Source organism: Neoarius graeffei, chromosome 14 (assembly GCF_027579695.1).
Source record: "Neoarius graeffei isolate fNeoGra1 chromosome 14, fNeoGra1.pri, whole genome shotgun sequence".
Lineage (NCBI taxonomy): Eukaryota > Metazoa > Chordata > Actinopteri > Siluriformes > Ariidae > Neoarius > Neoarius graeffei.
Genome location: NC_083582.1, coordinates 42,501,785 through 42,527,123, shown reverse-complemented (window position 1 = coordinate 42,527,123; position 25,339 = coordinate 42,501,785). Strand labels below are relative to the sequence as shown.

The 25,339-nt window shown below is 44.3% G+C and overlaps 1 protein-coding gene across 1 annotated transcript in view; it reads left to right on the top strand.

Annotated features, from left to right (window-relative positions):
- grid2ipb (glutamate receptor, ionotropic, delta 2 (Grid2) interacting protein, b) overlaps positions 1-24,605 on the top strand; it is a 50,007-nt gene extending 25,402 nt beyond the window's left edge. Inside the window, exons 4-20 of the mRNA XM_060939704.1 lie at positions 5,539-5,608; positions 7,234-7,527; positions 8,134-8,285; positions 8,449-8,574; positions 8,921-9,003; positions 9,099-9,243; positions 9,466-9,782; positions 9,900-10,820; positions 10,898-10,985; positions 11,326-11,403; positions 16,653-16,849; positions 16,973-17,128; positions 20,875-20,961; positions 21,115-21,244; positions 21,376-21,494; positions 23,288-23,452; positions 23,595-24,605. Of these exons, the coding sequence (XP_060795687.1) occupies positions 5,539-5,608; positions 7,234-7,527; positions 8,134-8,285; positions 8,449-8,574; positions 8,921-9,003; positions 9,099-9,243; positions 9,466-9,782; positions 9,900-10,820; positions 10,898-10,985; positions 11,326-11,403; positions 16,653-16,849; positions 16,973-17,128; positions 20,875-20,961; positions 21,115-21,244; positions 21,376-21,494; positions 23,288-23,452; positions 23,595-23,666 (3,200 nt within the window). The 3' untranslated portion in view covers positions 23,667-24,605. The remainder of the gene's footprint in view (positions 1-5,538; positions 5,609-7,233; positions 7,528-8,133; positions 8,286-8,448; positions 8,575-8,920; positions 9,004-9,098; positions 9,244-9,465; positions 9,783-9,899; positions 10,821-10,897; positions 10,986-11,325; positions 11,404-16,652; positions 16,850-16,972; positions 17,129-20,874; positions 20,962-21,114; positions 21,245-21,375; positions 21,495-23,287; positions 23,453-23,594) is intronic.
- Positions 24,606-25,339: the final 734 nt, after the last annotated feature.

The window sequence follows — 25,339 nt, the reverse complement described above, 5'->3', positions numbered from 1 at the left end:
CCCTATACCTCCTGACACCCTACTCTAAATTCTTGATGTTCCATTCTCCCATCGCTTATCCCGGTTCAGTCAAATCCACCAGGATGCCACCTCCGCCTGTTTGGTCATGCTGCTTATAAGCTGTTTCCTAGCCAGTCCCTCAATGCCTAGTTGTCCTAGTGTCCGCCAGAGTGATTTCCCTGCGAAGCCGCGGCAACCCACTTCCACCGGCAGATTCCAGGCTTTCCACCCGTTCTGCTGGCACTCGAGGATGAGGGCCTGATATTTCCGATGCTTGAACTCATGTGCCTCTTCCATCCTCTCTTCCCAAGGCACGGTTAATTCCACCAATGCGACCTGCTTGGTGGCTTTTGACCAGAGAATGACATCTGGCCTAACACTTGTGGTCGTTACCTCTTCCGGGAACTTCAGCTGCCTTCATAGGTCTACCCGCATCTCCCAGTCATTTGCTGTGGCCAAGATCCCTCTCGCCGTTGGTTGTGACACGCTGGTCTCTCCTGCCCTGAGAAACTTGATGTACTGTGGTCCTTTAAACGTCTTTCTCTGCTTCCTCCTGGCCTGCTCCAAACCTTCCACCAGTTTGGTCAAAACCTGGTCATGTCTCCACCGAAATTTCCCATCTGCCAGGTTTAAACGGCATGAGGAAAGGACGTGCTCAAGGTTAGCTGGTTTTCCACAGAGTGTGCAGCATGGACTTTCTGCTAACCCCCATGTGTGAAGGTTTGATAGTGTTGGCAGGACATCATACACAGAGCACAATAAGAATTTCACTCTATAGCCCTCCATGTTCCACATGTCCTGCCACGTTAATGTCCTTTCTTGCACCCCCTCCCACCTAGTCCAGCGACCCTGTTTGCCCATCATCACTGCCTTGGCCTGCCTGCTTTCCTCTTCTGCCCTGTGGACTTCCTTCTGCACCATACCCCGGCGCTCCTTCAGGGTCACTTTCGCCCAGCTTGCCCTTGTGATGCATCCCAGGCCCAACCTCCCTTGGGCCACCGTGCCAACGATGTCAGCCTGTTGCAGACGGTCTTCTGCCTCTCTCAGTGCCTTATTTGCTGACCACTTACGACCTGTTTTGACTTTGATTCCTGCTTGGCGAACTTTCTCGTCCTTGCTGTCTCGCAACATCATTGCCTGGCGTGTTTTTGCCATCTTAAATTCCTCCACCACTGAAGTAACTGGCATCTGCAACTTGCTCCCAGTGCTGTAGAGTCCAATTGAGCAAAAGCTTCTTGGGACCCCAAGCCATCTCCTCAGGTAGGAGCTGATCTTCCTCTCCAGCCTTTCCACTGTGGACACAGGGACCTCGTACACGAGTAGTGGCCAGAACACTCTTGGGAGGACCCCGTACTGGTACCCCCAGGCCTTGTATTTTCCGGGTAATCCACTCTTGTCCAGAGCAGTCATCCACTTGTCTACCTGAATGAGCATCTCTTTCACGCTCTCTCTGTCATTGAGGTCTGCCCTGAACCACTTGCCTAAGCTCTTCACAGGCTTCTCTCGTACTGTTGGAATAGTGACATCCTTGATGTTAAAGTGGATATGATCCTGGACTTGCCCCTTCCTCAGCACCAGGCTCCTGGATTTTGCTGGTTTAAACTCCATTCTTGCCCAATCCATGAGTTCCACCAGGTCCTCCAAAATCCATCTTCCCTCTGGTACTGACTTGGCTGTAATTGTCAGGTCGTCCATGAATGCCCTAACGGGTACCTGCTGGACGCCACTTGACAGTATTGCACCTCGCCGCAGTTTCTCAGCTGATTTCACAAGAAGATTCATTGCTGCAGAAAACAGGACCACTGATATTGTGCAACCGGTAACAATCCCCACCTCTAGCCTTTGCCAGTTGGTAGTAAAGTTCCTTCAGGTGAAGCGCATCTGACACCTCTCAAAATATCCCTGCAGGAGACTCTGGAATCGCTCTGGAACATAAGTCCTTAGAGTTATTTCCACTAGCTTGTGGGTGATTGTGCCGTAGGCGTTTGCTAGGTCAAGCCACAGTACTGCAAGATCACCCCGGCTCCTTTTTGCGTCCTCTATGATCTTGGAGACTACGCTGGTGTGCTCCAGGCACCCGGGCTCTTGATATATATCAAACCAAAAGAATCGGCCTTGCTGTTCCAATATTTTCAGCGGGGACTGTAGCAGATGAGTTGAATCATGAAAGTTAAATAATTGATCGTCTCGTCTCGTCTTCTTCCGCTTTATCCGGGACCGGGTCGCGGAGGCAGCAGTCTAAGCAGGGAAGCCCAAACTTCCCTTTCCCCAGACACCTCGGCCAGCTCCTCGGGAAGAACACCGAGGCGTTCCCAGGCCAGCCGAGAGACATAGTCCCTCCAGCGTGTCCTGGGTCTTCCCCGGGGCCTCCTCCCGGGGGGACATGCCTGGAACACCTCCCCAGGGAGGCGTCCAGGAGGCATCCGAAAAAGATGCCCGAGCCACCTCAGCTGATTCCTCTCGATGTGGAGCAGCAGTGGCTCTACTCCGAGCTCCTCCCGAGTGACTGTGCTTCTCACCCTATCTCTAAGGGAGCGCCCAGCCACCCTGCGAAGGAAACTCATTTCGGCCGCTTGTATCCGCGATCTTGTCCTTTCGGTCATTACCCAAAGCTCATGACCATAGGTGAGAGTCGGAACGTAGATCGACCGGTAAATTGAGAGCTTCGCCTTTTGGCTCAGCTCCTTCTTCACCACAACGGACCGGTAAAGCGACCGCATCACTGCGGAGGCTGCACCGATCCGCCTGTCGATCTCACGCTCCATCCTTCCCTCACTCGTGAACAAGATCCCAAGATACTTAAACTCCTCCACTTGAGGCAGAACTTCTCCACCAACCTGGAGAGGGCAAGCCACCCTTTTCCGGTCGAGAACCATGGCCTCGGACTTGGAGGTGCTGATTCTCATCCCAGCCGCTTCACACTCGACTGCAAACCGCCCCAGTGCATGCTGAAGGTCCTGGTTTGAAGAAGCCAAATAATTAATTAATTAACATGCACTGGGAACAGGTCTGACTTACTGCCGGCAATGCGAACCAGACTCCTGCTCCGTTCGTACAGGGACCGGACAGCCCTTAGCAAAGAGCCCCGAACCCCATACTCCCGAAGCACCCCCCACAGAATACTACGGGGGACACGGTCGAATGCCTTCTCCAGATCCACAAAGCACATGTGGACTGGTTGGGCAAACTCCCATGAACCCTCGAGCACCCTATGAAGGGTATAGAGCTGGTCCAGTGTTCCGCGACCAGGACGAAAACCGCATTGTTCCTCCTGGATCCGAGGTTCGACTATTGGTCGAATTCTCCTCTCCAGTACCCTGGAGTAAACCTTCCCTGGGAGGCTGAGAAGTGTGATTCCCCTATAATTGGGGCACACTCTCCGGTCCCCTTTCTTAAAAAGAGGGACCACCACCCCAGTCTGCCACTCCAGAGGCACTGTCCCTGACCGCCACGCGATGTTGCAGAGGCGTGTCAACCAAGACAGCCCCACAACATCCAGAGACTTGAGATACTCAGGGCGGATCTCATCCACCCCCGGTGCCTTGCCACCGAGGAGCTTGCAAACCACCTCAGTGACTTCGGCTTGGGTAATGGACGAGTCCACCTCTGAGTCATCAGCCTCAGTCTCCTCAGTGGAAGACATGACGGTGGGATTGAGGAGATCCTCAAAGTATTCCTTCCACCGCCCGACAATGTCCCCAGTCGAGGTCAACAGCTCCCCACCCGCACTGTAAACAGTGTTGGCAGAGTACTGCTTCCCCCTCCTGAGGCGCCGGACGGTTTGCCAGAATTTCTTCGAGGCCGACCGATAGTCCTTCTCCATGGCCTCCCCGAACTCCTCCCAGTTCCGAGTTTTTGCCTCCGCAACTGCCCGAGCTGCAGCACGCCTGGCCTGCCGATACCCGTCAGCTGCCTCGGGAGTCCTGGAGGTTAACATGGCCCGATAGGACTCCTTCTTCAGCTTGACGGCATCCCTTACTTCTGGTGTCCACCACCGGGTTCGGGGATTGCCGCCACGACAGGCACCGGAGACCTTGCGGCCACAGCTCTGAACAGCTGCGTCCACAATGGAGGTAGAGAACATGGTCCACTCAGACTCAATGTCCCCCGCCTCCCTCGGAAGCTGGGAAAAGCTCTCCCGGAGGTGGGAGTTAAAGACCTCCCCGACAGAGTGCTCGGCCAGACGTTCCCAGCAGACCCTCACCATACGTTTGGGCCTGCCAGGTCTGTCCAGCTTCCTCCTCCGCCAGCGGATCCAACTCACCACCAGGTGGTGATCAGTTGACAGCTCAGCCCCTCTCTTCACCCGAGTGTCCAAGACATAGGGCCGGAGATCAGATGAAACGACTACAAGGTCTATCATTGACCTCCGACCTAAGGTGTCCTGGTGCCACGTGCACTTATGGACACCCCTATGCTCGAACATGGTGTTCGTTATGGACAAACCATGACTAGCACAGAAGTCCAATAACAAAACACCACTCGGGTTCAGATCGGGGAGGCCGTTCCTCCCAACCACGCCCCTCCAGGTGTCACTGTCATCTCCCACGTGAGCATTGAAGTCCCCCAGTAACACAATGGAGTCCCCAGTCTGAGCACTCCTCAGTACCTCTCCCAGGGACTCCAAGAAGGCCGGATACTCTATACTGCTATTTGGGCCATAGGCACAAACAACAGCAAGAGCCCTCTCCCCAATCCGAAGGCGCAGCGAGGCGACCCTCTCGTTCACTGGGGTAAACTCCAACACATGGCGGCTGAGCTGGGGAGCTATAAGCAAGCCCACACCAGCCCGCCGCCGCTCACCACGGGCGACTCCAGAGAAGTGGAGAGTCCAGCCCCTCTCGAGGAGCTGGGTTCCAGAGCCCAAGCTGTGCGTGGAGGTGAGCCCGACTATCTCTAGCCGGTACCTCTCAACCTCCCGCACAAGCTCAGGCTCTTTCCCCCCCAGCGAAGTGACATTCCATGTCCCAACAGCCAGCCGCTGTGTCCGGGGATCAGGTCGTCGAGGCCCCTGCCTTCGACTGCCACCCAATCCACATTGCACCAGTCCCCTACTGCTACCTCTGTGGGTGGTGAACCCACAGGAGGTCGGGCCCACGTCAGCTCTTCGGGCTGAGCCCGGCCGGGCCCCATGGGCAAAGGCCCGGCCACCAAGCGCTCGCATACGAGCCCCAACCCCGGGCCTGGCTCCAGGGTGGGGCCCCGGCTGCGTCATCCCGGGCGACGTCACGGTCCTCGGATTTTTCTCCATAGGGGTTTTGGTGAACTGCTCTTAGTCTGGCCTGTCACCTAGGACCTGTCTGCCTTGGGAAACCCTGACAGGGGCATAATGCCCCCGACAACATAGCTCCTAGGATCATTCAAGCACACAAACCCCTCCACCACAATAAGGTGGCAGTTCAAGGAGGGGCAAATAAATAATTGATAACACTGAAAAATTCTGATTATACTAAAGCATACAGTATGCTGCTCTATAACAAAAAATATACTTAAGATAAATATATCTCTCATTGTGTCTTGTTTCTTCACCTACTCCAGATAGCCCTGCTGAGGAGTGTGGACTTAAACCAGGAGATCGCATTCTGTTTCTCAATGGGTTGGATATGAGGTAAGTTATATATATGAGAAGTTTTCATCTTTTTATGAGATACTGAATGGAATAATTTTTTTTCTCACAAAATATTTAGCTGCAGTGTTTAACTACTTTCAACTACAAATGCAGTACTTATATTGTGTATATAAAATGGTAAGGGATTGCAAGCTTATCTTGTGAGCAAATTTAGATTGATAATAAGGATATTGTTGTGTGGATGACTTGCTGGGCCATTAATCCAAGTCAGTTATAAGTAGAGCTTAGAACAATATTAATTGTTCTCTGAGGTACAAGTAATTGGGTTTTTTATCTGACACTCAATATTATTGTTCTTCACTTATTGCTCAAAATATGTGATGGAAAATTACAACAATCAGCCATAACATTAAAATCACTGACAGGTGAAGTGAATAACATTGATTATCTCATTACAATGACATCTGTCAGGAGGTGGGATATATTAGGCAGCAATGAACACTTAGTTATCAAAATTGATGTGTTGGAAGCAGGAAAAATGGGCAAGCGTAAGGATCTGAGGGACTTTGACAAAGGACCAAATTGTGATGGCTCGATGACTGGGTTAGATCATCTCCAAAATGGCAAGTCCTGTGGGGTGTTCCCAGTATGCAGTAGTTAGTACCTACCAAAAGTGATCCAGGGAAAGACAACTGGTGACCTGGCAACAGGGTCATGGACAGCCAAGGCTCCTTGATCCATGTGGGGAGTGAGGGCAAGCCATCTGGTCTGATTCCATAGAAGAGTTACTGGAGCACAAATTGCTGAAAAAGTTCATGCTGGCTGTGATAGAAAGGTGCTAGGTGTCACCGCCAAAAGCACCTACAATGGGCATGTGAGCATCAGAACTGGACCAAGGAGCAGTGGAAGAAGGTTCCCTATTCCCAAATGGCAGTGGCATTTTTCAGTAGGATAATGCACCCTGCCACACTACAAAAAATTGCTCAGGAATTGTTGGAAGAACATGACAAAGTGTTCAAGGTGTTGATTTAGCCTCCAAATTCCCCAGATCTCAATTTGATTGAGTATGGAATGTGCTGGACAAACAAGTCTGATCAATGAAGGCCCTAACCTTGCAACTTACAAGACTTAAAGGATCTACTGCTAACGTCTTGGTGCCAGATACCATAGCACACCTTTGTAGGTCTTGTGCCGTCCATACCTAGACAGGTGAGAGCTGTTTTGGGCAGCACAAGGGGACCTACACAATTTTAGGCAGATGGTTTTAATGTTATGGATGATCAGTGTGTGTTTGTACTCTGTGGTTAAAGCTAAATATTCATTCATTCAAAGGATAATGAGCTACTTCTTTTTGTGATATAGGAATGTGGACGTGCTGCTGATTAAATAATACTGTTGAAATAATAATAATAATAATAATAATAATAATAATAATAAAAGTCTTAACCTTGTAAAATCCACTCAATTTCCATGTTGTTGCTGCACAATATGTTTTACGCTTTGGAAATGTAAAGGAGATTAAGAGGTCAATAATAGTGTTTATAATAATAATGTTCACTTGTACTAGGATAATAAACAACTCCCTGAATCCTTTCAAATAATTATAGTTTTTATAAAGCAAACAAAGCCAAGAGTTCCTAAACACAGTTTTGCGGTTTGTTTAGGAATTGCTCCCATGAGAAGGTGGTATCAATGCTTCAGGGCAGCGGTGCAAATCCCACTCTGGTGGTGGAGGAGGGGCCTGTCCTATACTCTCCATCAGACTCTGAAACCGAGGAGACTCCCGCACTTCCTTGCTCTCACTCACCTGCCCTCAGCTCCCTGCAGTGGGTAGCAGAGATCCTTCCTCCTAGCATCCGTGTACACGGCCGCACCTTCGGTCAGCAGCTTGAGCACCTCCTCACCACGCAAGAGAGATACACCATCTGCAAGGCTCTTGAGACCTTCTTTCAGCACAGGTTACTGTCTCCTGCTGTCACACATCAAATACAGCACAGATTTAGACAGTTCACCTGTTATTAATAAACTTTATTACTTTTATTAATGTCATCATAGCAGTACTTACGAAGCTTCTCAGGCTGTTGATTTAGAACCAGTTTTATGTGGGTTGGTATATTCTGTCTTATGGAGAAAGATATCGTCTTTACACCTCACCTTTTGAGATAATTTGTCATTTGCTCAGATATCAAAATCTCGCATTGCATCCTTACTGCAGACAAATGTATTCATTAATTATTTTGTAAATCCCCAACAAATTTTGACAGAAACTTTTGAAGTCTGAAGAAAACTAACTAACGGTCACTGAGAGTAACGTGCTTTTCAGGACAAATGTCAGAGTACAGCATTCCCAAGGCCTGAAATATTTCATCAGCCTCACAGTGGTGAAATCAATGTGCAGAGCATTTTAAAAATAGCTGCAGTTCCTGGCACAAATAGATGCATACAGAACATTCTGCGTGGGTTTTCTTGGATTTTCTATAGAACTTGCCATTACACTGAGACAGCATACAGGGAGTGCTGTCTTTCTGTCATTGAAATACCTCCCATGTCTCTCTGGAATCCAGAAATGTGGACACACTCATTGTGGATGTTTATCCTGTGCTGGACACTCCTGCCAAGCAGCTGATCTGGCAGTTCATCTATCAGCTTTTGACCTGCGAGGAGCAGGAGCGCTGTAAGAGCAAGATCTCCCGCTTCCTGGGCTTCAAAGGAGCAGGTGTGCAGTGAAGACCTTTGTGTAGTCCGTGTAGGCTTGATTAAGAACTAGACATGAATATTATTGCTTGTATAAATGTTAAATAATGTATTTTAGACATTTTTTCGTATTTTTTTTCTTGTTTACACTGTTTATTTAATCCCCTTTCGGTGTGTGCTGGCAGAGCCTGAACTAGGCACAGAAAGTCACAGACGAAGCAGCTCCATGAGAGTGACTGGAACATCCCACCGAAACAGTGTCCGAGAAAGAAGCTCAGATGATTGTATTATTGGCACTCATCTAGGAATGGGTATGTTTTATATTCATCAGTATGGAGGCTTCTGTAAATGTAGATCATATTACACTAGCTCATATTAGCTATGACTCCTCCACCCCCATTTTTACATTATGCTATAGAATCATTACTTTGTTCTTATGGAGCCTTAAACAACTAGCCATGTCAGGTCTAATGTTTATGGTTCAATAAGACTGCTGCTATGTGTCGAGTTTTGCAAGTAGCTTTTTGCTCAGTCCAACAACCTTACCGCTAAGGTGAATTACAAACAACTGCTGTTTGTGCCTGTGTTTTCATTGGGGGGAGGGCTTGTCAGCTTGCTTTGGGGTACTGTGTGCTGGACAGTGATCTTTCTCCTCAGGGACTTTCACTGAGCCTGCTACCCCAGGAGAAAGACAATGTGGCGATGGGACCTCCTTTCCAGAGTCCCCAGATTTGAACCACGTGGGTACCATTCAGCACTTGCCAAGTACCTCTTGCATTTTCAATTGCTTCTACTCAGTCATGCCATTGTCATCTAACCACATAAAAACCTGTAGATATCAGGAGTGTACACAGAACTGGAGAGTGCATACACGGTGAAGAACAGCAAGCCTCTGCAGAGTAACTCCTCACCTGGGAATGAGGGCATGAGCCATGCTGACAGCCATGCACTCACTCCCTCCTTCACACATGCTAAAAAAGGTACACTCATAATGCCACCCAGTGTCTCTGAAATGAAATGGTTAACTGGTCCTTGATGAGGTGAAGTATGATACAAACATGGCTGTTATAAAACATTTCTGAAAAGTTACCTGATTATGATGGCTGAATATAAATGAAAACATAAAAATTGACACATAGATACATATGCACATAATCTGTAATCCATCATCCTCCCTTAAAAATATTTTGTTCCTTGTACAGGGAACCGTAAGTCAGGCCTGTCTCTGACTTGGAAGGAACCCTGCTCCAGCCCTCAGTATGATCTCTACCAGCAGACCATCCCTTCTCCTGGAAGCATGGACTCTAACCCCTATGTCAGCCTCGACAGCTCTCCTACCTCCCCTCAGCACTCAGATGAGACCTCCAGCCCTCAGTCCCGTCGAAGAAAACTCTTCACTTTCTCCAGACCTCCACGCAGCCAAGACACAAACAAATTCCTGGATGCCCTGAGTGAACAGCTCGGCCACCGAGTCACTATTGTGGATAATTTTCTGGGAGGCGAGAATGACTATGAAGAGGTGTGTGTGTGTGTGTGTGTGTGTGTGTGTGTGTGTGTGTGTGTGTGTGTATTGTGCTTGACTAATCTAAATAGTTTATATATACAGAGACATAACGAGTGCATGTGTCTTTGACAGATGAGTTTCCAGGAAGAACAGGACAACATATTGTCTCGTCAAGCTAGCAGCGCAAGCAGTGAGGACCGCAGCACTGAGGATTCAAGCTCATTAACCTACTCATCTGAATCAGAGCAAATCCCACCCCCTCCTCAGAGCCCACCGCCCCCGCCCCCACCCATTCAGTTCACTGACACACCTTCCCCCATCTGCCTCACACCACAACATATGCCTCAACCTCCTCCGGCCTTTCAGAACCACCCCATCATACCCCCTCCACCACCCCCTCCTCGGTTCGTCCTCTCCAGTCGGCCATCTCTTCACCAAGTGCTGCCTACATGCCAAGAGACAAGGTTCCATCACACACAGCCCCGAAAGCCCTTTTCTCAGCCCTCTGTTCATGCCAGCCAACAACTTCACCAACCCAAAGCCCACCCCATCCTGCATTCATCCCCTCACACATCCTCACAACCTCCTCACACATCCCAAAAGCCTCCTCACACATCCCAAAAGCCTCCTCACACTTCCCAAAAGCCTCCTCACACTTCCCAAAAGCCTCCTCACACTTCCCAAAAGCCTCCTCACACTTCCCAAAAGCCTCCTCACACATCCACACAGCCCCCTCATTCATCCTCTCAGCCTGCTTACACATCCGCACACCTCCCATTGAGGCACCGCACCCAGTCCATCTATCAGAGCCAACAGAGCTCAGCCATGCAGTCCAAAGCAAAGAGAGATTCACCACATGCTACCAGTAAGACCTATGAGAGTACCATCTCAAAGATAATACCACCACCACCACCTCCACCTCCACTGCCCCCACCCTGTGAGCCCCCACCTCTGCCAAAACCAACCCCTCAGTCTTCAGATACCAACCACATGAGTGTGAAGCGGCTCCGCTGGGAACAAGTGGAGAATTCTGAAGGCACTATCTGGGGACAGGTTAGTTTGTTATACAATAAGCACAATGCAATCCAAGTATGATGGTCTGATGATGCTTCTTTCTGCTCTTTTGCCAGCTTGGAGAAGACCCTGACTATGGTAAATTGAGTGACATGGTGAAATACCTCAATCTGGAGCTGCACTTTGGCACGCACACAGGTTCCAGTAAGTTTGGAATGTCACAATTATTCATGTCAATATCACCATCAAGAAACATTTACCAAAGCATCTTTGCTGATTACACATTGTGATATGTTATTAACATCTGCATTGATACTTAACATACATCTCATTTGTGTTATCTATGTTTGTGCTTTTTCAGCTCATCACGTATACAATTTCTCATGGATCACTTACAGTCTATCCATTCACAGTGTCCTCCCCTCCCACACTGGCATCTCAGCATCTTTCTTTATTCTCATGATGTTCCTTTTATTGTTCCCTCTGCTGGCTCCAGGAGAACCGATCCTTACAATGTAATTAAATGTGTCAGTTTCTCTTCCAGAGCCCACCATTCTACCTGAGAGCTTTAAAAAGAAAGACGTGGTCGAGATTCTCTCTCATAAAAAGGCCTACAATGCTTGTGAGTATAACAGGGATTGCTTCACAGAGGGGTTATCCAGGTTGCACCCAAGACTGAGATAGCTGAATTTGAAAAGGAATATAAAATACTTGAAGGTGTATTGATGCAAATGTCTTGTGTAAAGAATGCTAAAGTACTGTATGCCTAGTCTCAATGTGCAATCATGGGAAGCCTAACCTTTGCTTACACTACCGTTCAAAAGTTTGGGGTCACCCAGACAATTTTGTGGTTTTCATGAAAAGTCACACTTTTATTTACCACCATAAGTTGTAAAATGAATAGAAAATATAGTCAAGACATTTTTCTGGCCATTTTGAGCATTTAATCGACCCCACAAATGTGAAGCTCCAGAAACTCAATCTACTCAAAGGAAGGTCAGTTTTATAGCTTCTCTAAAGAGCTCAACTGTTTTCAGCTGTGCTAACATGATTGTACAAGGGTTTTCTAATCATCCATTAGCCTTCTGAGGCAATGAGCAAACACATTGTACCATTAGAACACTGGAGTGAGAGTTGCTGGAAATGGGCCTCTATACACCTATGGAGATATTGCACCAAAAACCACACATTTGCAGCTAGAATAGTCATTTACCACATTAGCAATGTATAGAGTGGATTTCTGATTAGTTTAAAGTGATCTTCATTGAAAAGAACAGTGCTTTTCTTTCAAAAATAAGGACATTTCAAAGTGACCCCAAACTTTTGAACGGTAGTGTATATACTTATTAGATTTGAAATATCAACAGTAAAACATAGAACTATTTAGATTAACAGCACATAATGGAGGAAGACAAAAAAAAGATTTGCTAGCTATATCCACTCAGCTGCCATTTTGTTAGGAACACCTGTTCATTCCTGCAGTTCTCCAGTCAGCTAATTGTATGACAGCAGTGCAGTGTGTATAATGCAGATACAAGTCAAAACCTTCAGTTAATGGTCACGTTAAACATCAGAATGAGGAAAAATGTGATGTCACTGGCTTTGACCAGGGCATAGTTGTTGGTGCCAGACAGGCAAGTGTAAATATTTCAGAAGCTGATGATCTCCTGGGATTTTCACACACAACAGTCTCTATTCAGAATGGTGCAAAAAAAAAAAAACATCCAACAAACGGCAGTTCTGTGGGTGGAAATATCTTGTTGATGAGAGAGGTCAGAGGAGAATGGCCAGACTGGTTTGAACTGACACAAATACTACAATGACTCAAATAACCACTCTTTGCAACCGTGGTAAGAAAAAAAACGCATCTCAGAGGACACAACACATTGAAGTTTGAGGTGAACAGGCTACAATGGCAAAAGACCACATCAGGTTCCACTCCTGCAATCAGGAATCTGAGGCTACAGTGGGCTCACTGAAACTTGACAGCTGAAAATTAGAAAAACCTTCCCTGGTCTAATAAATCTCTGATTAATTTCCGCTGCTACATGGAAATTGTAGGGTCATTATGCCATCAATAATGTACACTGATGCTTGAAAGTTTGTGAACCCTTTAGAATTTTCTATATTTCTACATAAATATGACCTAAAACATCATCGGATTTTCAGACAAGTCCTAAAAGTAGATAAAGAGAACCCAGTTAAACAAATGAGACAAAATATTATTCTTGGTCATTTATTTATTGAGGAAAATGATCCAATATTGCATATCTGTGAGTGGCAAAAGTATGTGAACCTCTAGGATTAGCAGTTAATTTGAAGGTGAAATTAGAGTCAGGTGTTTTCAATCAATGGGATGACAATCAGGTGTGAGTGGGCACCCTGTTTTATTTAAAGAACAGGGATCTATCAAAGTCTGATCTTCACAACATATGTTTGTGGAAGTGTATCATGGCACGAACAAAGGAGATTTCTGAGGACCTCAGAAAAAGCGTTGTTGATGCTCATCAGGCTGGAAAAGGTTACAAAACCATCTCTAAAGAGTTTGGACTCCACCAATCCACAGTCAGACAGATTGGGTACAAATGGAGGAAATTCAAGACCATTGTTACCCTCCCCAGGAGTGGTCGACCAACAAAGATCACTCCAAGAACAAGGCCTGTAATACAGTGCCTTGAAAAAGTATTCATACCCCTTGAACTTTTTCATATTTTTCCACCTTACAACCACGAACTTAAAAGTTTTTTATTGAGATTTTATGTGATAGACCAACACAGAGTAGCATATAATTGTGAAGTGAAACGAAAATGATAAGTGGTCTTCAAAATTTTAAACAAATAAAAATCTGAAAAATGTGGTGTGCATTAGTATTCAGCCCCCCTGCATCAATACTTTGTAGAACCACCTTTTGCTGCAATTACAGCTGCAAGTCTTTTGTGGTATGTCTCTACCAGCTTTGCACGTCTAGACACTGAAATTTTTGCCCATTCTTCTTTGCAAAATAGCTCAAGCTCAGCCAGATTGGATGGAGAGCGTCTGTGAACAGCAATTTTCAAGTCTTGCCACAGATGCTCAATGGGATTTAGGTCTGGACTTTGACTGGGCCATTCTAACACATGAATATTCTTTGATCTAAACCATTCCATTGTAGCTCTGGCTGTATGTTTCGGGCCATTGTCTTGCTGGAAGGTGAATCTCCTTCCCAGTCTCAAGTCTTTTGCAGCCTCCAACAGGTTTTCTTCCAGGATTACCCTGTATTTAGCTCCATCCATCTTCCCATCAACTCTGACCAGCTTCCCTGTCCCTGCTGAAGAAAAGCATCCCCATAGCATGATGCTGCCACCACCATGTTTCACAGTGGGGATGGTGTGTGCAGGGCGATGAGCAGTGTTAGTTTTCCGCTACACATAGCGCTTTGCATTTAGGCCAAAAAGTTCAACTTTGGTCTCATCTGACCAAAGCACCTTCTTCCACATGTTTGCTGTGTCCCCTACATGGCTTCTGGCAAACTGCAAACGGAACTTCTTATGCCTGTCTTTCAACAATGGCTTTCTTCTTGCCACTCTTCCAAAAAGGCCAGATTTGTGGAGTGTACGACTTATAGTTGTCCTGTGCACAGATTCTCCCACCTGAGCTGTGGATTTCTGCAGCTCCTCCAGAGTGATCATGGGCCTCTTGGCTGCTTCTCTGACCAGTGCTCTCCTTGCTCACTCTGTCAGTTTAGGTGGACAGCCTGTATGTTTGCAGTTGTGCCATACTTTTTCCATTTTTGAATGATGGATTAAACAGTGCTTCTTGATATGTTCAGAGCTTGGGATATTTTTTTATAACCTAACCCTGCTTTAAACTTCTCCAGAACTTTATCCCTGACCTGTCTGGTGAGTTCTTTGGTCTTCATGATGCTGTTTGTTCTTCAGTGTTCTCTAACAAACCACTGAGGCCTTCACAGAACAAGTGTATTTATGCTGAGAGTAAATTACACACAGTGGGACTCTATTAATGAATTAGATGACTTCTGAAGGCAATTGATTGCACTGGATTGTATTTAGAGGTATCAGAGTACAGGGGGCTGAATACTAATGCACACCACATTTTTCAGATTTTTATTTGTTTAACATTTTGAAGACCATTTATCATTTTCGTTTCACTTCACAATTATGTGCTACTCTGTGTTGGTCTATCACATAAAATCTCAATAAAAAACTTTTAAGTTCGTGGTTGTAAGGTGGAAAAATGTGAAAAAGTTCAAGGGGTATGAATACTTTGGCGCTGTAGTTGGCGAGGTCACAAAGGACCCCAGGGTAACGTCTAAGCAACTGAAGGCCTCTCTCACATTGGCTAATGTTAATGTTCATGAGTCCACCATCAGGAGAACACTGAACAACAATGGTGTGCATGGCAGGGTTGCAAGGAGAAAGCCACTGTCCCCCAAAAAGAACACTGCTGCTCGTCTGCAGTTTGCTAAAGATCACATGGACAAGTCAGAAGGCTATTGGAAAAATGTTTTGTGGACAGATGAGATCAAAATAGAACTTTTTGGTTTAAATGAAAAGCATTATGTAAGGAGACAGGAAAACACTGCATTCCAGCATAAGAACCTTATCCCATCTGTGAAACATGGTGGTGGTAGTGTCATGGTTTGGGCCTGTTTTGCTGCATCTAGGCCAGGACGGCTTGCCATCATTGATGGAACAATGAATTCTGAATTATACCAGTGAATCGTAAAGGAAAATATCAGGACATCTGTCCATGAACTGAATCTCAAGAGAAGGTGGGTCATGCAGCAAGACAACAACCTTAAGCACACAAGTCGGTCTAGCAAAGAATGGTTAAAGAAGAATAAAGTTAATGTTTTGGAATGGCCAAGTCAGAGTCCTGACCTTAATCCAATCAAAATGTTGTGGAAGGACCTGAAGTGAGCAGTTCATGTGAGGAAACCCACCAACATCCCAGAGTTGAAGCTGTTCTGTATGGAGGAATGGGCTAAAATTCCTCCAAGCCGGTGTGCAGGACTGACCAACAGTTAGCAGAAACGTTTAGTTGCAGTTATTGCTACACAAGGGGATCACATCAGATACTGAAAGCAAAGGTTCACATACTTTTGCCACTCGCAGATATGCAATATTGGCTCATTTTCCTCAATAAATAAATGACCAAGTATAATAATTTTGTCTCATTTGTTTAACTGAGTTCTCTTTATTTACTTTTAGGACTTGTGTGAAACTCTGACGATGTTTTAGGTCATATTTATGCAGAAATATAGAAAATTCTAAAGGGTTCACAAACTTTCAAGCACCACTGTAAATCCATGGACCCAATCTGCCTTGTGCCAACAGTTCAGGGTGGTGGTTGTGGTGATGGTGGTGGATGTGGTGGAGTAATGGTGTGGAGAATATTTTCTTTGCACAATTTGGGCCCATTAATACCAATAGAGCATTGTTTGAATGCTACAGTCAATATGAGTATTGATGCTGACCACGTCCATCCCTTTATAGCCATAATTTACCCATCTTCTAATAGCTTCTTCCAGGATGATAATGCACCATGTCACAAAGCACAAGTCATCTGTGACTGGTTGCATGAACATGACAATGAGTTCAGTGGCCGTCCCCCAGTCACCAGATCTGAACCCAACAGAACACCTTTGGGATGTGATAGACAGGAGATTCACAGCATAAATGTGCAGCTGACAAATGTGCAACAATTATGTGATGGACCAGAACCTCAAAGGGATGTTTCCAACACCTTGTGGAATCCATGCCATGGAGTTTTGAATCTGTTCTGAGGGCAAAAGGAGGGTGTTCCTAACAAAGTGTCTGGTGAGTGTAAGAGGTGAAGTGTGCTCACTCTCTGCCTGGTTGCTCTCCCCAGCTATCCTCATAGCCCATCTGAAGCTGTCTCCAGCAGAGTTACGACAGGTCCTCATGACCATGAGCACTGAGCGTCTAGAACCTTCTCACATTAAGCAGCTGTTGCTGTATGCCCCTGATGATGATGAGGTTAAACAGTTCCAGCAGTATGACCAGGATCCTGCCAAGCTTAGCGAACCTGACAAATTTGTCCTTCAGGTGCACATTTCTTTTACTGTGCAGATATTTTATTTCTGAAAAACAATTCCATTTAGTTCCATTAAAATATAGAAGACATTTGATTTGTTTATGAATGCTTATGACTTTGTGTGGGTCTTGCAGATGTTATTAGTGCCGGAGTATAAAACCAGATTGCGGAGTCTCCTGTTTAAAACCACCCTGCAGGAGAAAACTGAAGAAATGCGAATCGGTTATGAGTGCATCTACAAAGCCTCCCTAGAGCTAAAAAATAGCAAGAAATTGGCAAAGATCCTGGAGGTAAAGTACTTTTATAATCAAAACAGCCATTCATACAGAAATGAGTTACAGTGGATATAAAAAGTGTACACACCCTGTTAAAATTATTTTTTTTTACATCAGAAAAACCTATGAGACCACGATAAATAATTTCAAAACTTTTCCCACCTTTAATGTGACCTATAAATAACCTGTACAGTTCAATTGAAAAACAAACAAATCTGTTAGGGGGGAAAACATAAAAAATAAAAAAAATGTACAATAAGCTGGTTGCATAAGTGTGCGCACCCTTAAACTAATACTTTGTTGAAGCACCTTTTGATTTAATTACAGCATTCAGTCTTTTTGGGTCGGAGTCTATCAGCTTGCCACATCTAGACTTGGCAATATTTGCCCACTCTTCCTTGCAAAAGCACTCCAAATCTGTCAGATTGTGAGGGCGTCTCTTGTGCACAGCCCTCTTCAGGTCACCCCACAGATTTTCAATTGGATTTAGGTCTGGGCTCTGGCTGGGCCATTCCAAAACTTTTTGGGGGTCATTGTCGTACTGAAAGATGAAATTCGTCTTCATCTTCAGCTTTCTAGCAGACACCTGAAGGTTTTGGGCCAAAATTGACTGGTATTTAGAACTGTTCATAATTCCCTCCACCTTGACTAAAGCCCCTGTTCCAGCTGAAGAAAAACAACCCCAAAACATGATGCTGCCACCACCATGCTTCACCGTGGGTATGGAGTTCTTTTGGTGATGCACAGTGTTGTTTTTGCACCAAACATACCTTTTGGAATTGTGGCCAAAAAGTTCAACCTTGGTTTCATCAGACCATAACACATTTTCCCACATGCTTTTGGGACAGTTGATTTTTTTTTTTTGCAAAATTTAGCCGGGCCTGGATGTTTTTCTTTGACCCTACCTCATAGTCCAGACATATGGAGAATACAGGAGATTGTCGTCACATGTAGTACACAACCAGTACTTGCCAGAAATTCCTGCAGCTCCTTCAGTGTTGCTGTAGGCCTCTTGGCAGCCTCCCTGACCAGTTTTTATCATGTCTTTTCATCAATTTTGGAGGGACTTCCAGTTCTCAGTAATGTCACTGTTGTCCCATATTTTCTCCACTTCTTGACAACTGTCGTCACTGTGCTCCATGGTACATCTAATGCTATGGAAATGTTTTTGTACTCTTCTCCTGACTGATACTGTACCTTTCAGCAATGAGATCCCTTTGATGCTTTGTAAGCTCTCTGCGAACCCTGGCTTTTGCTGGAGGATGCAACCGAGTAAATGTCTGAACTTTATTTGGGGTTAATCACAGTCATTTTAATTGATGGCAGGTGTGAACCCAAAAAGACTGAATGCTGTAATTAAATCAAAAGGTGCTTCAACAAAGTATTAGTTTAAGGGTGTGCACACTTATGCAACCAGCTTATTGTACAACCCCAATTTCAAAAAAGTTGGGACAAAGTACAAATTGTAAATAAAAACGGAATGCAATAATTTACAAATCTCAAAAACTGATATTGTATTCACAATAGAACATAGACAACATATCAAATGTCGAAAGTGAGACATTTTGAAATTTCATGCCAAATATTGGCTCATTTGAAATTTCATGACAGCAACACATCTCAAAAAAGTTTGGACAGGGGCAATAAGAGGCTGGAAAAGTTAAAGGTACAAAAAAGGAACAGCTGGAGGACCAAATTGCAACTCATTAGGTCAATTGGCAATAGGTCATTAACATGACTGGGTATAAAAAGAGCATCTTGGAGTGGCAGCGGCTCTCAGAAGTAAAGATGGGAAGAGGATCACCAATCCCCCTAATTCTGTGCTGACAAATAGTGGAGCAATATCAGAAAGGAGTTCGACAGTGTAAAATTGCAAAGAGTTTTAACATATCATTATCTACAGTGCATAATGTCATCAAAAGATTCAGAGAATCCGGAAGAATCTCTGTGCGTAAGGGTCAAGGCCGGAAAACCATACCAGGTGCCTGTGATCTTCGGGCCCTTAGACGGCACTGCATCACATACAGGCATGCTTCTGTATTGGAAATCACAAAATGGGCTCAGGAATATTTCCAGAGAACATTATCTGTGAACACAATTCACCGTGCCATCCGCCATTGCCAGCTAAAACTCTATAGTTCAAAGAAGAAGCCGTATCTAAACATGATCCAGAAGCGCAGATGTCTTCTCTGGGCCAGGGCTCATTTAAAATGGACTGTGGCAAAGTGGAAAACTGTTCTGTGGTCAGACAAATCAAAATTTGGAGTTCTTTATGGAAATCAGGGACGCCGTGTCATTCGGACTAAAGAGGAGAAGGACGACCCAAGTTGTTATCAGCGCTCAGTTCAGAAGCCTGCATCTCTGATGGTATGGGGTTGCATTAGTGCGTGTGACATGGGCAGTTTACACATCTGGAAAGACACCATCAATGCTGAAAGGTATATCCAGGTTCTAGAGCAACATATGACGCGGTACGCGGTGGTCCGGACTACCGTTGTGGTCCGGACCACGCCGTTTTCAGGTGTGGTCCGGACCACCAAGTTCAGAAGACAAATAAAAAGTCTTACTGTGATGTTGCATGGTTTAGGCCTATCCATAAAGATAAATTATTTTTCACTTCCCTCGTGGCAGCTCCCGCTTTTTTACATGCGTTAGAACTGGTATCTTTTATTGCGCGTGTGTTTTACGCATGCATTTCTCTTCCGGTTTGAGAAAAAATAACAAATGATGTACGACTTTGTAAAAAAACTCGTATTAAATGACAAACACAGTATGATTTTGGTAAGTTTTTATTTATATCGTAATATAATACAGCATACGGTGAACCGGACCACAATCCAGGAAAAATAATTAATTAATGCCCTCGTTTTGTATGGAAAATACGGTGATCCGGACCACCGCGTACCGCGTCATATGCTCCCATCCAGACAACGTCTCTTTCAGGGAAGACCTTGCATTTTCCAACATGACAATGCCAAACCACATACTGCATCAATTACAGCATCATGGCTGCGTAGAAGAAGGGTCCGGGTACTGAACTGGCCAGCCTGCAGTCCAGATCTTTCACCCATAGAAAACATTTGGTGCATCATAAAACGGAAGATACGACAAAAAAGACCTAAGACAGTTGAGCAACTAGAATCCTACATTAGACAAGAATGGGTTAACATTCCTATCCCTAAACTTGAGCAACTTGTCTCCTCAGTCCCCAGACGTTTACAGACTGTTGTAAAGAGAAAAGGGGATGTCTCACAGTGGTGAACATGGCCTTGTCCCAACTTTTTTGAGATGTGTTGTTGTCATGAAATTTAAAATCACCTAATTTTTCTCTTTAAATGATACATTTTCTCAGTTTAAACATTTGATATGTCATCTATGTTCTATTCTGAATAAAATATGGAATTTTGAAACTTCCACATCATTGCATTCTGTTTTTATTTACAATTTGTACTTTGTCCCAACTTTTTTGGAATCAGGGTGGTACCTTTTTTTTTGTTTTGTTTTTTCCCCCCGAACAGATTTGTTTGTTTTTCAATTGAATTGTACAGGTTATAGGTCACATTAAAGGTGGGAAAAGTTTTTAAATGATTTATCATGGTCTCATTTTTTTACATCAGAAAAACCTATCATTTTAATGGGGTGTGTACACTTTTTATAGCCACTGTAATAAGTCATGCATCTGTTCTTCTAATTTTATATGCATTAATATTCTGGATGGTGAACTTTTCCTTAAATATAATTATTATAATGTTTTGTTTTAGTTTGTCTTAGCAATGGGAAACTATCTTAATAATGGCCAACCCAGGACAAATAAACCCACAGGCTTTAAAATCAACTTCCTTACTGAGGTACAGTAGATACAAATCAAAAAGATGGTTTCAAGGATGTTTTATTATTATTATTTTTTCTTAATTTGCCATTAAGTTAATTACCCTGTAAGCTTCTCAACTGGCTTATTTAATCAAAAGTTGTGAAAATCCTGAACCACTGTCTTTCCACAGCTCAGCACAACAAAAACAGTTGATGGAAAGTCAACTTTCCTCCATATTCTAGCCAAATCACTATGCCAACACTTTCCAGAACTTCTCAACTTTGCAGGAGAACTTATAACAGTGCCCCTGGCTGCCAAAGGTAAAATCAGACAAGAGCCAATAATGCACTGTATTTATATCATATATCATCTTTTATACATGTTTTAAAAAGCTTAGCAGATAACATAAGTCATGTTTGGCTGATTTTTTTTTTTTTCTCTATGCACCCAGTGAATCAGAGAACCATTACAACAGACCTCAGTGATCTCCACTCCACCATCCAGGAAATCAGGACTGCCTGCCTAAAGATCCCGGCCACAGCAGAAGATCGATTTGCAGCAGTTATGAGTGTATCCTCTGCTAATGCACAGCCCTTATAAACAAAAAGATAGTCTAGGATAGAAGGTGGATTTCAGGCAGTTGTGTATCATTGAGAGTGGGGTTTGAAATCCCTACTACTGGTGCTTGACTGGGCGGCACGGTGGTGTAGTGGTTAGCGCTGTCGCCTCACAGCAAGAAGGTCCTGGGTTCGAGCCCCAGGGCCGGCAAGGGCCTTTCTGTGTGGAGTTTGCATGTTCTCCCCGTGTCCGCGTGGGTTTCCTCCGGGTGCTCCGGTTTCCCCCACAGTCCAAAGACATGCAGGTTAGGTTAACTGGTGACTCTAAATTGACCGTAGGTGTGAATGTGAGTGTGAATGGTTGTCTGTGTCTATGTGTCAGCCCTGTGATGACCTGGTGACTTGTCCAGGGTGTACCCCGCCTTTCGCCCGTAGTCAGCTGGGATAGGCTCCAGCTTGCCTGCGACCCTGTAGAAGGATAAAGCGGCTAGAGATAATGAGATGAGATGGTGCTTGACTGGACCTGCCATTTGTAATGGTATCCCAGCGTTTTAACAATACTGGTGCATCATCACGTTAATTTCTTGATCCTCTCTTTCACAGAAATACTCAGTTTTCTGGCTTTGATAAATGCGTTCCACAGTACTGTGGAAACTTTGAATCTAATAGGTCAGAAGGTACTGGTGATGGTTTTTGACATCCACATAATAGAAGCAACAGATTAAGAGAATTTGTTGGGGGTTTTTTTAACAAGGAAACGTCTAATTGTTGCTATGGAGGCATTTTCTGTAAGGTGACATTTATTTAACGTTTATGGAAGGAGTCTTGTTTGTCAGCACTTTGTAACAGTCCACAAGTTGGGGTGCAGGGACTTATTTTCAGGACTGATGAGTGTATGCCTTCTGATTTCTCTGTAACATGACAAGCTGCATTTTTATTATTATTAAATTCAAGAGAAAAAAAACAGAGCCTGGTGAAGGAATAACTTGTAAGTGGTAACAAGAACTAACTTGTCTTGTGGATGTACCACAGCATTAAACGTAACTATCCATCCATCCATTATCCTGTCCTACAGGGTCGCAGGCAAGCTGGAGCCTGTCCCAGCTGACTACGGGCGAAAGGCGGGGTACACCCTGGACAAGTCGCCAGGTTATCGCAGGGCTGATATATAGACACAGACAACGATTCACATTCACACCTACGGTCAATTTAGAGCTACCAATTAGCCTGACCTGCATGTCTTTGGACTGTGGGGGAAACCGGAGCACCCGGAGGAAACCCACGCGGACACGGGGAGAACATGCAAACTCCGCACAGAAAGGCCCTCGCCGGCCCCGGGGCTCGAACCCAGGACCTTCTTGCTGTGAGGCGACAGCGCTAACCACTACACCACCGTGCCGCCCTAAATGTAATTATAACTGGATAAAAAGAATGACATGCCATTCATTAATAAATTAAAATTTGTAATTATACACAAATCGCTGTGGTATAAGAGGAATAAAACATTGTGTTATATAAGAGTATGTGTTATCATATGAAAATATTTAACCTTGGGGTGGTAATAGCTCTCTGCTTCATGCTAGGCTTCATCACACCACCCCATCATTGATTAGTTTCCTGGAACAACAGCATGCCCTGTCATGTTTTATTCCTTACTTATTAAACATCATGCATTTACAGAACACACAACATGATTAGGAAATTAGAAAATTATATTTCATGTAACACAAGTATTAAGTGCAAATTTGCCTGCCGAGACACTGATGTAGAAGAATGTGTGTATTGACCTCTTAACTTTGGTATCAGAGCTTTCTGGAAAACTCGCATCCAACTGTGCAGTCTCTGGACTCTCACCAGCAGAAAGCAATGGAAGAGTTTACCAAGGTAGCCTCTTACTTTGGAGAAGACAGCAAGACCACAACCACAGAAGCATTCTTTGGCATCTTTGCAGAATTCATCTCTAAATTTGGGGTGAGCCATGCATGGAAATGAAGAAACTGTGTTCTACATCTTAAAATAATACGCAGTAACGCTATAAGTGATGCCATTTCAGTCTGACTGAACCAAAGTGATTGGGGTTGAGTTTTGTCATGCCACTTTCTCTGTGTTGCAGAGAGCACTAAATGAGACGCGAACCACAGAAAACCCCAGGAGCCCTCGCATTGCTTCACCTTTAGCCTGGTGAGAATATTCTTTAGAAAACTAAGGCCATCCACGTGCCAAGAACTTGACAAAACAACAGGAGAAGCAAAGAATTTAATCTAAATTAAAAGTTTATGACCTACACGTTCAAAGTGTAACTTCGACATAAAGAATATATATTTTGTACAACTCTAAAGCTATCAAGGATATGGATCTAGTTTCATTATTTTTTAAAAAGTTTCCCGTGGCAAGAGAATGTAACAAGAACGTGAGCACTTTACAATTCTTTCACCCACAGCTGATGGTACTATAGTCAGCTGTGCATTTATTATTCCTTTCTCTGATGAATACTGACCAAAAACTTGCAGACCGACTATGATGATGGATAATGTGTTAATCATGTTAGTCAGCAGTGTATCAACATTGTAAACAGATGATTAATTTTTGCTCGGCGTTAGTGTTGTCACTGTCATTTGCTGAGAAGAGGCCCTGCCACACTAATAACGGCCACTTATTTACCCAACCTGCCTGAACAGTGGCGAAGCTGTGCATGAAAAACTGTACAGTGTAACAGTACGTATTATGAAACAGTCATCTCTGAACGCACTTGCTGTGACAAAACCTGAATGAAAATGCATAGGTCTGTTTGTAGTCTCAGTGAAACAGCCCTGTGTGTACATCTTGTTTGTTTAATGTTTACATGATAAAATATTATGCAGCTTGGCAGATTTTTCCTTGAAATAATGTTTAAAATGTTCTTTCTGCCTGATGTTTTGTGTTCCCAACAATTTATTAGTAGCCTCCTTATTAAATCCAAATGCATGGACAACTAATTGCTTGTCTTTGTGTCAAAAACATACACCCCTGTTCCTATTTTGTCTGTCCTTTTTCAAACCAGTGACAGTATTTTGAAAGGGTAATCTACAGTTTGCATGTAGCATTGTGTTTATTTTTGTTGGCAAATTATTTTATTATTCTTAATGTAAGCCTAAACAGTGGTTTCCTCTTAACCTTTATTTCACATTAGGATTTAGGTGTATTGGTGTATAGATTGTTTGTGAGTAGGATAGTGTTTATCCTGTGCAATTCTCCTTCAGCTTCACTTTCTTTGGGCCACATTGGGCTGCATTTTATTCTGCTGTCTAATTTATATCTTGTGAATAAACAAAACTGACAAGCACTTATGCTTCATGCTTCTCTGATTCATTTGTATACTGACCTGCACATATGTTCAGCAGGGTTGTCAGATCCCAGTGTTTAAAGCAGCTTAATGACCACTTCTAAACACAAAGCTTCCTCAGATAGTTTCATGGGCTTAATGGAAGAACAGCACAGAATAACAACTTTTAAAAATGTTTGCCATTAAGACTAATATATTATTCTATATATCCCTGTATAAGTAAACATAAGATAGATGCAAATGTATTCATTAACAAATGCTTAAAAACTAAGTTAATCATTAGTTGGTAAAGTATTCAGACACCATCTGTTTTTGCATACTTTAAATGTATTATAGATTTAATGTAAAATTTATTAAATGTGGGGTGGCACGGTGGTGTAGTGATTAGCGCTGTCGCCTCACAGCAAGAAGGTCCGGGTTTGAGTCCCGGGGCCGACGAGGGCCTTTCTGTGTGGAGTTTGCATGCTCTCCCCGTGTCCACGTGGGTTTCCTCCGGGTGCTCCGGTTTCCCCCACAGTCCAAAGACATGCAGGTTA